The 16,451-nt window shown below is 40.1% G+C and overlaps 1 protein-coding gene across 2 annotated transcripts in view; it reads left to right on the top strand.

Annotated features, from left to right (window-relative positions):
• Positions 1–16,451, top strand: part of LOC100749529 (neuroligin-1) — a 50,738-nt gene that overhangs the window by 25,874 nt on the left and 8,413 nt on the right. For both annotated transcript variants that reach the window (XR_004461815.1, XM_033320959.1), the window contains exons 3-5: positions 2,816–2,962; positions 13,706–13,894; positions 15,468–15,724. Coding sequence is in view for 1 of the 2 variants with exons in the window: in XM_033320959.1 (XP_033176850.1) it covers positions 2,816–2,962; positions 13,706–13,894; positions 15,468–15,724 (593 nt within the window). In the remaining variant the exon portion in view is untranslated. The remainder of the gene's footprint in view (positions 1–2,815; positions 2,963–13,705; positions 13,895–15,467; positions 15,725–16,451) is intronic.

The raw sequence follows: 16,451 nt of genomic DNA, 5'->3' as shown, positions 1-16,451 counted from the left end.
AGGATTTTCAATAATAATAACGTATGCTCCCTACTCATTTTTGGTATTTTATGTACTTTTGTATCTTTGCAGATTTTTATACATTTTTGCATATCTATTTATCGGTTGTCACGAATGCACGAAAGCCCGCGTTGAATTTATTTCTCATTATTTTCATAATCTAAACGATAATTCCTCCGATCGTGGTTTACTTTATGACGCAAACAGCAAAGATTCAGGAAGATCATTCGTCAAATACGATGTACATACTTTAAACTCGTACTTTATGTATTACGCCTTTGCTATAAAAGCGACGTACGACTGAAAAACTTTAGTTTGTCAAAAGATGCGAAGATCGTTCGAGAAACACGTTTTCCGAATTGCCTTCTTCATGGTAAAGTGCGATATATCTGTAGTAAAAATGTGTTATTTTTACATGTGAAAATAAAATTGTATGCACGGAAAGAGACATTACCTTAAGAAAGTGTCTCAAAAAATAACGATACAAATGATCGCCTTTATTTGCGTTAACGTTCGTACGGCGTTTCAGCAGTACGTAGCATTATATTTTCCACAGTTTTCAACCGATGTATGTACAACGACGTGTTCGATAACTCGATCGTACGTGGCACTCCATAATGGTTTTCTAGCACTATCCATTTATAAATTGGAAAGCCGGACAATATTTGGTTGCTTGTGATTCGTTACGAGAGTGAAGAAACTCTGTACGTTATTCGCAATTGCACCTGAGTGCTTGGCTAGCTTTTAACTTAATTGCTCGACTGTATTTTCTAAATTAAAGTTGTTGTTGCACCCTTACGCTAACCGTTATTAAAGACTTTACAGGAAACTACCACGCGACAAGGTACTTCTTTTCTATGATGTGCTACATGTTTAAATCTTGCTTCGCTCGTCCTCTTTCTCGTCCTTTTACCTCGGAAAGTATATGCAAATTTTGTTATTCGACACTTATCGCGAAACGTGGAGATTATATTTTAACTTTATGGTAAAGTTTATCGTTTTAAGTCGTGTTCATTTTTAAATTGTTTTAAATTATCGCGTTTGCAATTTACGAAAGTAAATAATTTAGATGATAAACGAAACATTTGTACACGTTTTAATTTTTTCCATTTGAAGATGTCCGTTATCCACTTTCGATAATAATAAACAAATTATAATAATAACGATAAAAAATGTAAAAAGCGTACATTAAAGTTATTAGTAATATACAGTAGGTAATTACTGCAAATGATATTTGCTTAATTATGAAAAATCGTGAAAGATTTAGGGGAAAGAAACGAAATGAGCGCAACAATGAAAAACGATTTATAAATTGTTTCATTCTTGCTTTCTGTTCTTCGGACAGTGGATTATTTCGAAACTGGGTATGGAATTTTTACATAATTAATAATCGGATGCGTGAAATATTAGTTCGTGGGATTACTAAATTATTCAAAAATCAATATTCCACAGCACCGATAAATATGCATTTCATCGATGAATATTGATTTGATAAATTACAATATTACCATTGAATATTAACAGTAGCCAATGAATACCGATGATTTAAATATCCACCGAATGACGAAAATGTACGAAGCTATTTATCGAAAATATCCAATGTACAACACGGGGCTTCTAAAAACTTTTGTCGAGATGTTTCGAAATACCGCGCGGAGATTATACAGTGATAAAAATTACGATTAACCCTCCACCGAAGTTACTTATATTTTCTACTATGATATTTGCATACTATTTGGGCGCATGCGTATTAAATATCGAATATCGAATATCGAATATCAAATATACATATACATATACGAATACACGTGGCTGCATTACCACGCGACATTCAATTCTTAGTGCTATCGATGATTATCGATTCCCGCGTCTACGTTGTTCGCTCGTTGAATGCTGCTGTTTCCTAACAAGACCTTACCAGACAGCGTCTGTATGGTACTCTGGCGGCTTCGTAAATTTCATGCAGACGGTAGTGATAATAACGTTGATAATAACACTAACGATAGCGATATTCAAATACTCTGTTCTATTGCATAGTATTAGTAGTATAGTCTTAAGTATAGAATAGTTGTAAGCTCGTTACACGGAGGTAATATAACACGGGCAACTATGATTCCACTATATTGTTTTATTCTAACGTTGGATAACAGCAGCTTGCGAAAGGTTTAACGAATGAAATTAAAACGCTATGATTATGTCAATGTTGAAAATCGATTCTTTTGCCGCGCAATCGCTCGACGTTTATAAATTTTTATCGACAATGGACGTACGCCTCTGTACCTCCATCGAATTTAACCAGGTATTATTTCGTCGAAAAATATCGGACCAGGAGAAGCTAGGAAAAATTTCGTCCGATCGGGCAGTTGCGTTATTTTTATTCTACGTTTAAAACACAGACCTGCCCGTGGAAATGGAAAAAATTGCGAAACTGAGAGCACGCGAGGAAAATACTTCTCGTTTACGTACGTTTCCTTTTCTCGTATTCGAACCAAAAAAAAAAAAAGAAAAAAAAAGGAAAGTGTTAATCATGGAAAAATTGTACAATAATGGAATTACCGATATACGTATATACCTACGCACGAATCTTTATCATACGATGAGTTTGGCTTTCTTCGTATTTTTAACCAGTTTTAGAACCTACGGCATTTTACGTATTTATTTTATTTTCTCGTAATAATATTCTCGCATAAAGGAAAGGCAGTCTCATTCTAATCTTTTCTCTCCAATTTTGTTACAGCGTCCAAAATTCGACGAATAACCAGAAATTCTTGTAACCGTAGATAAAGCGATTAACGATAACGATCCAACGTTGCAGGTAGTACCCCAGACTTATTACCAGCCCTTCTTCTAATTCACGGTGATTCCTATTCATGGGGCGCTGGAAATTCCTTCGACGGCACTGCGTTGGCTGCTTATGGTCGTCTTATCGTCGTTTCTATTAATTTTCGTCTTGGTGTACTCGGTAAGTTTCTCTTCACTTTGTTAACTAAAATATTTTTTCTCATTTTATTACATTTTAACGCTTCTAATTCGTTAACCGAATAATTTTCTAATCGTATAATCTCTCAACCACGCATGTACAAATTTTGACAAAAGCGATGTAACTGGAGTCGGGTGGATTTTAATTCTCGCATCTGTAAGAACGATAGAACACATTTTTAGCAACGATGTATCAAGAGACAGAGAAATTCCGCGAGAATGAAGCACTTACTGTGTAATTTACTTTATCGAAACGTAACTGCGGTTAATGCCCGATTAAACGAAGTTCTATCGATCGAATTCATTTGTCCGAACGTGAACTTGCGTTATTTCAACGAAAAATCATAGGTAGTAGAGAGGAGAATCAACAAACTCCAGTTACGTATATATATATATATATATATATATATATGAACTGTTCACCCTTCGACGAATTCAAATAAGCGAAGTTCTACCACATCGAATTGTTCGGAAAGTTGGTAAGAAAATTTGAAAACTTTCATAGAATTGACATTTTGTCGAATAAAATACGCATGGTTTTTCGCTAGCTTCTTACCGGGTGTATCACCATCTATCGGGTAATCTTACGATTAAGAGATTTTTGTAAAGACAAAATTGGACCGTGGTATATTTGGTCTCTCATCTTACATCTCATCTGGGGACCCAATACTTTTTACCGGCGAATACTGTTTTCCTCGACAGACGATGTTCGATACTGCTTCGTTGGAAAACATTTTCATCGAACATTTCTGAACCGTTCTACTACAGGCAACGTTTATCCGAACGTAGTATTTCTTTGCTATTTCGATTTTCCTGGCGGTTAAAAATGTCAGCTAGAAACGTTTCGGACAGTTGTTGTCAGTCGGTGTTGCAAGTATCGATAATCGTAGCGACGATATCGATAAATTTAACCCTGCCTCTTTTAAATTTAATCCTGATCAGAACGCGCGTCGAACAATAAAGTAATTAATTGTTGGCAAAGAACGTTCTACGATCGTACGCGTTCGAATTTTAATTTTGCAAATTTCACCGACGACTTTAAATCATAAAGAGGTTTTCTTTTAGGACGATAATATAGGGAAAACGAAAGATAGGTTTTTAATAAACATATAAAGGAACCACGTTACAATGCCTCCGTGATTTAGGCAAACAGATTTCTAATTTCGTGCTTCGCGAAGCATTCTCCCCTATTTTTATTTTTATTACTTTTATGCTTGAATTATTTATGGTAAATAGGAACATGTATACGACCAGATTGATACACGGTAATATCGATATTTTTATTTTTATTTTGTTATACGATGATATTTTACGTCGTCTTAATTTTGATAGTAATATCTTTTTACCACGCGAGTTACTATTTAATTATCGTCAATTTCCAGTTACTCGAAAACAAAGCTTCATTCTCATAAATAATTTCTCGTTTTGTTTCGGTTCTGCCATCAACGATCATATTTACATCGTGCAACGCTAGCGAACCGAATATTACATGTCGCAACATCGAGAAATTTGAAAATGCATAAAAGCGGGATTACGATCGCGCATAGCGTTGCCACGCTCTTCGAACAAAGTCTTGGAAGGTTCTCGGTCGTTACGGTTGATTTTGTTCCCCACCTTTCGCTGAAAGTACGGCGTTCTCGTTTGTCTTATTTCCTTCTACTTCGAGTACCAGCAAAACTGGACTTCTTTCCCAACTTATATTAAATCCGTAACGATGCTTTTAACTTCGAAGTCGGTCAGTGGCCAGTATATGTTTTCGGGCTGAAATCGCTAATCGATGCAGAACAACTTCTTCGTATTCTTCCTCTGGAAAAAATACCGAATAGAGTAAAGAAGAAAAAAGAATTGCCAGTTGGAATAATAGCTTTTTCAAACTTGGTTTCCCAAGTCTCTTATCGGACAATAGTAGTTTACTCCGATAGCATGCTCTTTCTCAACCATGCCACTTTTTACACCAGAAATCCAGTTATTTGTACAACTGAAAATTTATCCTCGGTCGTACAAAATCTATAATTCGGTTCGCTTAACTCTTTCGCTCTTATTCGGACAAATATGTTACGCATGTATATATTATGTATATATTATGTTAAAAAATGAGTAAATAGCGATGATACGAGGCTAATTTGTAGCTCGTAGAAATAGACATTCTACAATCAGTGATTCTAGGTCTGTTTCAAAGACTATACGTCCGAAAATTCGAATATACGTTATTCGGATAACGCTTTAACCAAGATGACGTAGCTCGCAGATTTTTCACCATGGTTTAAAGGGATCAAAAAGAGAAAAGCGCTCGGCGTTGATGCAATCCGAAGTTCCCTTTGGCCGTTATTCAACGGGAAAATTGCTCGGTGAAATATTCGCAAAATGATTAACCAACGGTTAAAGCGACCAGCTTCGAGGACCTAGTCGTCCTGCTTATTGGAGAAACTAGGTTTACACCGCGTCTACGCGTCACAAACTGGGAAATTACACGATAGAATCGCCACCGTGATACGTTGCTCCTTATGCGTGGCTTTTTAACGATCGATGAAAATTCTCTTTGAGACGAGACGAAAGCGATCGAGGCTGAATCACCACCGTCCTAATCCGTTCGACGTTAGATGAGAATATCTTTGCCGTTCGATGTGAGATTATCCCTTCGGGATAGATCAGATCGGAGTCGTCTTAACCAATCGGAATTTATTCCTATATGCTGCAACGAAAAAATGCAAGCTCGTTTCTTGTTCCGATACATACGCGTACGTCTTTTATGGGCGTTCGACAAACAGCGTTTGTTAAAGCTTTCTCGAAGCTATTTATACGCTGGCAAAATACTATAGCTTGTTGCTATCGAGGACGAAACGCCGAGATAACAGAGACGTGAAAAGAGAAAAGGAAGAAAAAACTGACCTGCTTCGAGGGAGATACGGGCTAAACGACAACTCGAATAGTACTTATACGGCCATTCAACGCAGCAAATGAACCCTCGAATACGAAATTAAACGCGAAATGAGACAGAAGGGATGGCGGATGCTCGGTTTCAAAGGGATGACAGAGAGGCAAGGATCCGTCGAATGTTTGAACTCGATTCTATGGTGATCTTATTCGGTGGTATTTTGGATGCGCGAGTTCGAGTAGCGCGCCAGTTTCCCTGATTGGTCGTTGTTAAGGAGTTCGATAACGAGTTCTCGCTCGCTGCAAATCCACGGAAGCGCAGGAAATTGCAAATGTTGCGTGAGATGCGTGAACGTTAGATTTAAAGTTAGGAAGTATCACGCGTACGACAGATGACAAAATTATTCCAAACGCTATCAAAAGAAAATCTGAAATTAATCGCAATTAACGCGTCTACCGTAGAGCATTTCTCCTAATAGAAAAAACGCTGCAAGGCCGTCGAGAGATCTGAATATACGTTCATCGATTACCGGATCGAAAGATCCTTTTTTGTTTAGAGAATTCGCGAAATAAAGAGAACCGTCGGTAGGAAAACGACGCCCTTGATGCGAGTGCAAAACCCAAAGGCCGTGGAACAAAGGGGCAAAGAAAACAAAGGAAATATAACGACAATAAAAACACTCTCCGGCGATAAGGCGAGATTCAAACGTGAAACAGCTCCCTCTATAAGCCCTCTAAAGCCCTTATCTCTTTCTCTCTCTCACTCTCTCTCTCTCTCTCTCTCTCTCTCCTTTTTCTTCTCCGTCTTCCTCTACGATTTTAAAGACCTCTTTGAATTTCGCGGGACACGACAGCAACGATCAAGGATTTCTCAGCTAAATCGACGTCGTAACGTCGAATTGTAAAGTGTTCTCTAGCAGGGCGATTGGCTCGTAATCGCAAATTGCCGGTGCAATTTTTAATTAAGCAAGGGCCGAAGAAAAAATTGCGCTTGAAAAGAGTTTAGCACTCGCGAGGAAGGAGACTGCTCGAAAGAGCCGGTAGAATTTAGATTGTTGGTAAAACGACAAAAAAGAGAAGAAAAAAAAACAGAGGCGGAAAGGAGAGAAAAAGAAGCGCACCTTCATTCGACAACCATAATTCTGGCCCTCCTGCTCGTCTCTTCTTTTATCCGTTGCTCGCGATCGACGTCGGCGGTTTTTGTTTTAAAATACCAAGTTTCCGGGATAAAAGAATAATGAACGAGCGGCAGTTGAATGGGAACTGTGTTGCTATCGGTATCGGATTGCCATAGGACGGAGCGACGGAGCGCGCGAAATCGCGCTCTCGTTCGATTCCATCCGTGGCTGGAAAGCCTGACTTCGGTTTCTTGCTTCCCCTACGCTCTTTCTAGTCGGCTGATCGTAACTTGTATCGTAATTCATCGTTCGACCTGGTCGGCAGGGTTAAAATTTGCTTCAACCTTTTTAAAATCTGAACGTTTGATGATATCGTTACGGATATATCACGATATATCGCGAATATAGCACGATCAAATGTAGCAAAAGATTATGTTATAATGCAAAGTTTTCAAAAGATACGTCGCTTTCTTACATTTCCAAGCAATGTTTTATTTGTTATTGGAGCGATCAACGAGAATATTAAAAGCTGGATTTCAAACAACGTACGGTGAATCGAAAGTCCTCGCTCATTGTTACTTTCTATTTTTACTCGTCGCTCGTCGAATGTAATTGACCGATTGCGATGGTGGGATAGCGAGCGTCGACACTTGGCAGATAGGCGTGCTATAAATTCAGGATAAATCGAGCAGAATGTCGCCCATTCAGGACAACTCGTTCCCGTGGTACAATAGGTGGTTGTTCGGTATAGCGGAGTACGGGCCGTGCACGTGCACAATTCGCTACTATCTATTCGCTGACGCGCCCGTGGACGGTCGTAGAAGGAATTTCAAATTTTTGCGTGTTTCCGAGATTTCCTATGCGATAGCGAAATGCGGCAAATCGAACGAGTATCTAGAAGATATAGTATCGTCTTCGTTCGCTCTGAAATTTGTCCAACTCTTTTCGCTGGATGAAAGAACGTGGTAATTTTTCCAACGAGAACCATCTCGCTAAGGATTTGTACGTTGGTTCCGTGCACTTGTATTCCGATTAAGCAGCGTAATATACATCGTCTTCTGCTAGAAATACGTATCACTGATGGAAGTACGACGTATTGGCTGATCTTCGAACGATTTAATTAACGATCGAGTAATACGGATCGCTCTCATTAAACGACACAAAGTTCGATTATAATCAAAATATAATTTCCCCGACTCTCGCACGCAGTCAACTGCAACTCTCAATTCGCAGCTGTTTCGTTGCTTCCCTTTGTTAGAATTGGAAGCGTCTCTCGGTATATTTCGCTTGCTGTTAAAGCGAAACAATGGCGCCCACGGAGTTACCCGATATGTCGCCGTCGCGTCGATCGATTCCAGCTTCTTCCTGTTTCTTTTCCGACTTGTTTTCCACTCTCGTTTCGGTTACGAGACCCGTTAAATTTCCACCTGCACGCGCATCGCAGCCTGTCTAGCGTCGTCGCGAACAGAGTTCAACCTTTATCGAACGTTTAGCGTTGTAAGTTCGAGCACCGATAAGGACTACTACGAGGATACGCGTGGAAGTAAAAGTCACATAAATTCAGCGAAGCAAAGTGTAGGAGAAGAAGATCACGGACGATCGTAATTACAAGTTCTCGTTCGATCTAGATATATCGTTCTGTTTTATCGACTAACGGTTTTATTTAAATACGAATGTTCATACATGGCGCGGTTTGATATAACGAACGATAGATAATAAAATAAAGAATCGTTCGTGCGCAAATTTTGATAAAATACGCAAGAGTATATAACGTAATTTTATAGGATATAACGTGGAATGATGTGCATCGTAAGCAAGTTTCGAGTGGAGAAAATTGCTGAAAAGTGGAAGATTCTTAAAAAATTTGTTATTTATAACGAGATATGAAAAAATTGAAACACCTCTGATACCACGAGTTAATATCGCTTCGTTAAAAAGTGGTTTGTACATAATCGTTGGATAAACGGCTTTCCAAGCCTAAATTACCGTTAAAGTGGGTAACCAAAAGTCGTCGTTTTTGCGCAAGTCTATCAAAGTTGAGCTAAAGACGAAGCTATTGAAATTGAAATCGACCGGTCGAATCGGTCGCACGGTTAAATCGTAAATCACAGCCGGAGTTAAATCTTGACGAGAACTTGTTCTCGCTGAAAGCCGAAATCGAACAACCGGCCGAGCAAAACCTTGGATGGTGAAGTCTAGCTTTCTTGTCACGTCGACTCGCGCCGGTATTGAACTCTGCAACGCGACTGATAAAATCGTATACAATCGCGCGTGACGCGTTGAATAGCTGCGCTTCGTGAATCTACTACATAAATGAATTGATAGTCTGGAGTTTGGCATTTGATTTCGCTCAGAGAGCAGCTTCCGTTCGAAATGTCTGGTCTACGTAATTTTATTCCGTTTAACACGTTTAGAATACCGCTTAAAACGTAATAGTAATTTCGATAATAAGCTTTAAAAATATCCGTTATCGTAGCACGTGTTATACGCGAGATCGGAAAGGTACGCCGACCAGTATAAATTCACGATATCTCGAGTAAAATGTGTAGCAATTTTCGGGGAAATCGAAAGAGCAAATCGATACTTACACAGCTCGACAAATTTTATCTCGTTTCCTTTTCTCGCATATCATATCCAATTAAATAACGGTTCTACCGTCGAGTATAACAACGCACCCTTTAATATTTCGAGCAAATCGATCAAAGATGTCAGCGACTTTATCGAGGAAACGGAGAAGCAATCGTTGGCCGAATCGCGACGAGCTGAAAATTTGCATTTTAATTGGAAAGTTCCCGTACAAGCAATTCGGGATTCGACCACCAAGTACGCGGAGCAATATCCTTCGCGTAGCTTCCCGCCAGCGAGTTTCTGATTACTCTCTGAATAACCTTGAACCGGCGGTTTCGAACTCGAGTCGAACCTAATGAAACGAGCGATAAGCTTTGAGTAATTACGGAAGCGGCGGTGTAACATTGTTAGGGTAAATGCTAAAGGTAATCGGTACTCTGGATCTCCGTCGTGGTCATAATTAAACCAATCGAGCTGCAGTATAGCGTATTTGCGTAAATTAGAAGTTCATCGACTTGCTACATTTACTTTGAAAACGACTGCTTTATACTTTTATACCTTTAGAACTTTATACCTGGAACAGATGAGTATATACTATCTTATATTGTAATTAATCTAAATAACTCGTACGTAGGAGATATAAATTTCCAAGATTCTTAAATATTCAAAAGATCACAAGATGCGAATTTTTAATTAAACATATGTACCGGAAATACACAATTTCGGCAACATTTCTCCATCATATGGTATTTTTTATGTTTTTTACGATTCGCATGTGCGAGAATAATGCTCGATAACGACTATAGATCTTCGGGATGCTACGAGCTCGACAAATTCCGAAGCGTGAAATGTAGGCAATTTTAGAATCGATAGTTACTTTTCTCTTCTTTCTTCTTTCTTTTTTCTATACACCGCGGGCCTAAATTCGCGGTGAATTTAGAAAAATTCTGTAATTCGGGATAGGACGAAGCTCAAGAATAACAAAACTACGTGGAAATATTCGTTTTTGAGAAAATCGAATTTGAAAATTTGTCGAATAGACTAAACATGTTCGAATTTCATTCCTCTGGGAACGAGGCGCTTTAAAGACCGAAGCGAAATTTACATTTTCGACTTATCTTTGCACGTGGAGGAATCTTCTGTCAATTTCCCAATCCTATCCCAAATTTGGGCCCACATTGTACGCGTTAAATTATATTTACGAATAATTAACATGCCAATGTAGCAGATGACGTAAGTAACAGAGTCGAAGATCTTGGCACTTGAATAATAAAAAATCTGTTTGTGTAATTATTTGTGTTCATTTACTGGTATCTCCTACTTGTGGTACTTTTTCATTCGATACTTTGTTATTTACAAATTGAGCTCTAAATTTGCGGGACTTTATATAAAAGTACTTGTAAATTATAAAATTAAGATATACCATTAAAAAAACCAACTGTTCTAGCAATTGGCAGATTTGACAATTTCGATATCCAAATTAGCTAATGCAGACAGTTGGATTACTCTTTGAGATTTAATTCGATACGAACACGTAAATAGAAGCTCGAGATGGTTAATAAAAGGGTTGTCAGCCATTTCATAAATTTCACGTTAAATGTGTTTCGCGCGAGATTATTGCAACTTAAAGATATTATACGAGTCCTAATGTAGGCTTTAACGCGAGTGCATTTCGTAATATTAAATTCTAGTCTGGTCCCGAGTGTTTTTCCAAGTTTATGACGCGTTAATTGCACTTAAGAAATACGTAGAAGACATCTCTGTGTTTCAGCTTCTAATTACAATTTGCAATTCCCATTTAAACACGTGAAATAGCAGTAGCAGTTTATTGCCTCTCCTTTGGTGTTACAAGACTCGCTCGTTACATCTCAACTACGCTTAAACGCGACTCCGTATAAAAGAATCGCGCTTTATAACACACTTATATATATATATATATATATGTATTTCTATTCTACCGGGATTATACTTGTAATTTTCGAGACATATTTTTATATTACACAACGTACTTTGGCCTGTAATTATATTATAAATTAAGTCGAACATAAACAACTAGCATAAACTTTTACGTAGTAATGCAATATAAAGTTTAATAAAACAGGTGGTACCTCCAACAAGTTATTTTCTGTCCAAGTGTTATATCTGTCGTATTAATCGCTACGATTATTCTTTTCGAAACACACTCGGCAGATTTAACGTACCTATCGGACTACGTGTCACGTAATCATGGTAATTCTGGATTTGAGCACAAAAAGCAGAAAAAATATCGGCAAAGTGCAAGAGAAGAGAGTTGAGAATTCATTTTCATCGAGACACAGTATCGTGTATACAGCAGTATCGAGGGTATCGTGTCGCTGTAAGTTAGTTAGATTAGTTCCAGTCTATCTATTTGCTAAAGGTTTGCACACGTGTGGTACAGGAGTACGGAAAGTGCGAGCGAGGAACATCGTAGAATAGAACCCTTAAACCTCTTAGGTAGCGAGAGTACGATATATCTATAGACACTGTATCGTATACACGAACGATCGATCGATATACACAGTGTGTTTTGTCGAGAAGGTGAAGTATGTTTCTTAACCGAAGAACGTCGAAAAGACTTTGTTACGGTGATAAAATTTGTAGTCACGGTATTTCCGACAATTACGTATATCTTATAAAATTACGATCGACATTTTTAATTAAATTCGATACATTCGGTTTCATGTCCGTTCTGCTCTGTTCCCACCCGATCCAAATCAAATAGTTTTCTATCTAATCATTCGTCTTAATGGAAACGCAAGTTCTTCTTCATCCTCGCTGTTCTTCAAAATTCCAAATACGTACGCCACCGTTTTTACCGTCGATTCGTTATTCCGACAAATTACCACGCTATTTAGTTAGAATTGTCGTATAACACGAACAAATGTTGACGCAGTACAGATTCATTTACCAATTTAATTAGTAGGAGTAACGGTATATGAAAATAAGCAATATAGGATATTTGAGTAATTCTTTTAAATTAGACACGCTGGTAGAGGTACTTTCTCGGAATATCAACTTTTATATATTATGGAATTTATACTATAAATCCCATTTTCCATCATAAATTGCCACCAATGATATTACGCGAGAAAACGAACCAAATATATTGGAAACATCGATAAATGTCGCGTCTTGCGGACTGGGTACATTCTTTTCTCGCGGTTGTAAATCTCAGATTACGTTGGTCGACGATTACTTCACGATTATTTATTTGCTCGCGAGATTAATGTCAGGCAACTGTTCTTCTAGGAGTAATAGAGCGCGGCCCAATTACTGCACTCGCCTAGTATATACGTATATCAGATGCTACGAAGATATTTGTAGTCCTTGCGAATGATTACGGAAATAGAAACGCAATGATACGTAAAATCCTGAGTAAATTCTCGAATAAACAAGCTACCGATCTACGGAAAAGTGGAATAACGGATCAACGAAATTTACGGATTCGCTCGTAGTGCTGAGTCAACGAAACGACAACGTAATTCGTTCGAAAAACCCTCGAATCACTACAACAGAGTCAAAGATTCAACGTTATCGGCGACAGCTTGTCTTAGATCGTTTCGTGCTTCCATATACGAAAACATCGTATCCGACGAGAAGGAGGGACGATCGGACAAGTCAAGGAACTTTAACGATCGCATTGTGGCAATTTCCAGAGCAATGGCGTTGATAAGGAAGCGCGCGAGTTTATCTTTCAAGTCTCTCGTAAAACGACGCCGGCTGCGCGATCAAGAAGCATACAGAGAACCCACGATTCATCCGTTCCTCCGGCGTGCTCTAACTCCAGTTGAAACGTCAACCGTCTGGTGTTGGCGAAATTTTCAGCAATGCCGCGAAGCAACAAAACTATATTCGAAATTGCCAGTAGCTTCCTAAAGTAATTTTCCGAGTAGGATCAAGCTACACCTTATTACGTTACAAACGCATCTTGAATAATTCTAAAAGTCACAGTAAATTAGAAGGTTGTACGAAATCGTTACGTTTTACGTTTGACGAAGGTTCGTGTTCGTTTATCGTCCGTTTGTAACGCGACAGTGTACAGAGCGTTTCACAGCTCGAGCACGTAAATATCTGTTTCCGCATTTAACGATATCGAAGAGTGTTTAAAGGTGTTCGATCAGAGAATTTTTCTTTTTTTCTTGCAGGCTTCCTTAAAACAGGTCCGAAAGGGAGCGCGCAAGGAAATTACGGATTGATGGATCTAGTGGCAGGCCTTCACTGGTTACACGAGAATCTCGGCGCTTTCGGCGGCGACCCCGATCGATTGACGCTCTTTGGCCACGGTACAGGAGCCGCGCTCGCCAACTTTTTAGCCGTCTCACCAATGGCAAGAGGTAACGGTATCCTTTGATTCGTAAATTCGTAATTCTCTAGGAACTACTTTAATACAAATGCCGCGTATCTTTAATTCGACCGTTCGACCGCGTTCGGATTTGTACGATCCAATGTTGCGTTTGCATTAACGAGGGAACGATACGATGTACGAGCGTGAAAGATTCGTATGAATTTTTTGCGAACCGAATAGATCGTTAACAACGATGGAGAGTTAATTGGAAGAATGCACACGCGTACACCGACGATGAGATGCACGCATGCGGTAAGAATGTCCGTTGTGCGTGTGTCGACTGCTTGCAGGTACGCGATGACCGAGACGCAAGAGGATAAGAGCAAATAGCAGACGGATGGGAGTTAATCGATAGAAAGAACGTTGATATTCTTCTTTCGGTCGAAATATTTGCTTACTACTTACTGACATTTGCTACAACCGATATTAATTTCTGGCTTGCTCCGTCTACGTACGTATACTACGCGTATGGAGCAAATCGCCATCTGTTCTATGCAGATAGTACGGTACGTAGGAAGCGAGCATCGTTCCGAAATCAGATATCGCACTCGACGCAGCCATCGCTCGTTTCGCGGAAACCATTCCGATTCTAGTTCGCCGCCATTCACCTCGATTCCTCTAGCGTACCGTTTCGTGTTTCGTCGCGCGCCGGTGAAGTCAGAGGTGTCAGGATACTCGCGCGGGAAGAGCATAGTCGAGGGGATATTCCTCGGGGACGACGACAACGGCAACGGTGACGGTGACACGGCCGTCTTCGTTGTCGACGGCCACTAGAGACCTTAACAAGCTTCCTCGAGTGCAGACAGAGAATAAGGGTAGCAGAGTCGCCAAGGGCGGTGGTGAACCTGGACGCGTTTCTAGATTGCACCTCCATTCCGCGCTAACGAACCTACCTCGCGTCCTCCTTTTAATGCCCTTCCGCGATACGTTTTACCGTCCCTCGGCTCCATCGGGGCTTCGCGGACTCGCCCCTAATGCCCCGGCACGCGGCGCTCTTGGTCGAAACGACGAGTCGACTCAACGACCGAACGATCGTGCGCGCAACCTCGATTCGTTCGATTCGAAGAACTTTACTTTCTCAAATGTACTCGTTTATCGTTTATTTATCCGTAAACGAAAGTCGTTTCTTTGTTACGCGTTTCAGTTTTCTAGCTGGAGATAGGACGAAGCACGAGAAGATCAAATAAATTCTACTATGCGTATAACGTTTGCAAGGAGAATAAAGAAAAACGACGTCTATATCGATGTGCGATTATTAAACGATAGGTGATTCGTTTTTAGCAACTCCGGTCAAAGCGTACATATACGCTAGGTAAACTGTTTGAATAGCGTATCGAAAAGGACACGCGAGATTCGTCGATCGAGTCAACTTCGTGGTTACGCGTATACGAAACGTTGATTTTACCGAAATCAAATTCTACAGTTAGATATAATAGGAAATTTCTATTCGTACGTAGATTCGTTACAGGCCAAGTTGCAAATCAAACAAATTTCCATTTCCCTATTTCTCGAGAAATCACCGTAGCGTCGTATTACGCGATTTGACGTCTTTTATATCGCAGAGCTGGTCGAGAGAGTAGTTTTACTCGGCGGTTCTGCCTTGTCACCCTGGGCTATACAGCGTGATCCGTTAACGGCGAAACGTCACGTCGCCAATCAGACCGAATGCTCTGGTGACGTGGAGGCTGACGATATCGCACCGTGCCTTCGTTTGCGGAGTTTGGAAGAGCTTCTGGCCGTGCAGTGGGATACCCCGAGATTCACTTCCGGATTTGCTCCTTTCGTCGATGGGGCGGTCATGCCTCCACCGATCAATCAGGTATCTCTACCAGACGTTCGTAAAACTTTTCCTTTATACGACTGCCACGTATCGCAACGAGTTTCGTTATTTCAAACTAAGCTCTCCGAGAAACCGCGTTACTTACCAAATAATCTATTACGATATTTCCGATCTACCGATGACCCGATACGATGTTTCTTCCCTCGTTCTTACTCATCCTGCACTTATCCCTGCTATGTTACGTTGTTCGGATAATCCATGTCCCGTATTATCGTTATCGGTATCCGATGTCGCGATAGTACCACGTATCGTTATCCGAAGTTTCTTTTATTTCGCTTTCAGAACGTTTCAACTTTGATCGAAATATTCGGATGCGTTCGAATACGTTCCTTAAACTTACAAATCCTTCCGATTCTTATCTTCGAATATTCTTCCACGCTTGAAGCACGCTTTTGGAACGCTGGTCATCGGTCGAATCAAACTCGGTCACGTACAGATCGAAAGCCAAATTATCTAGAATCCTGTCTGAATGAAAAAGAGGAATCCTCTTAACCAAGCGTACCGACGAAGCGGGACAGACGCTCGACGATGAAAGCGCAGGCTCGCAATCGCGGCGTTAGACATTTTGGCCGCGCGAAATAACGGACGAGGCGACGTGTAAGCGATGAGTTTGCTAATTGAACCGACAACCGACTGACAGATGTCGAGCGATGGAAGAACAGGGTATTAAGTTCTAACCTCGCGTCGCGTCGCGTCGCCGCCCCTG

Source organism: Bombus impatiens, unplaced genomic scaffold, assembly GCF_000188095.3.
Source record: "Bombus impatiens unplaced genomic scaffold, BIMP_2.2 scf_0377, whole genome shotgun sequence".
NCBI lineage: Eukaryota > Metazoa > Arthropoda > Insecta > Hymenoptera > Apidae > Bombus > Bombus impatiens.
This window is presented reverse-complemented; position numbering and strand designations above follow the sequence as displayed.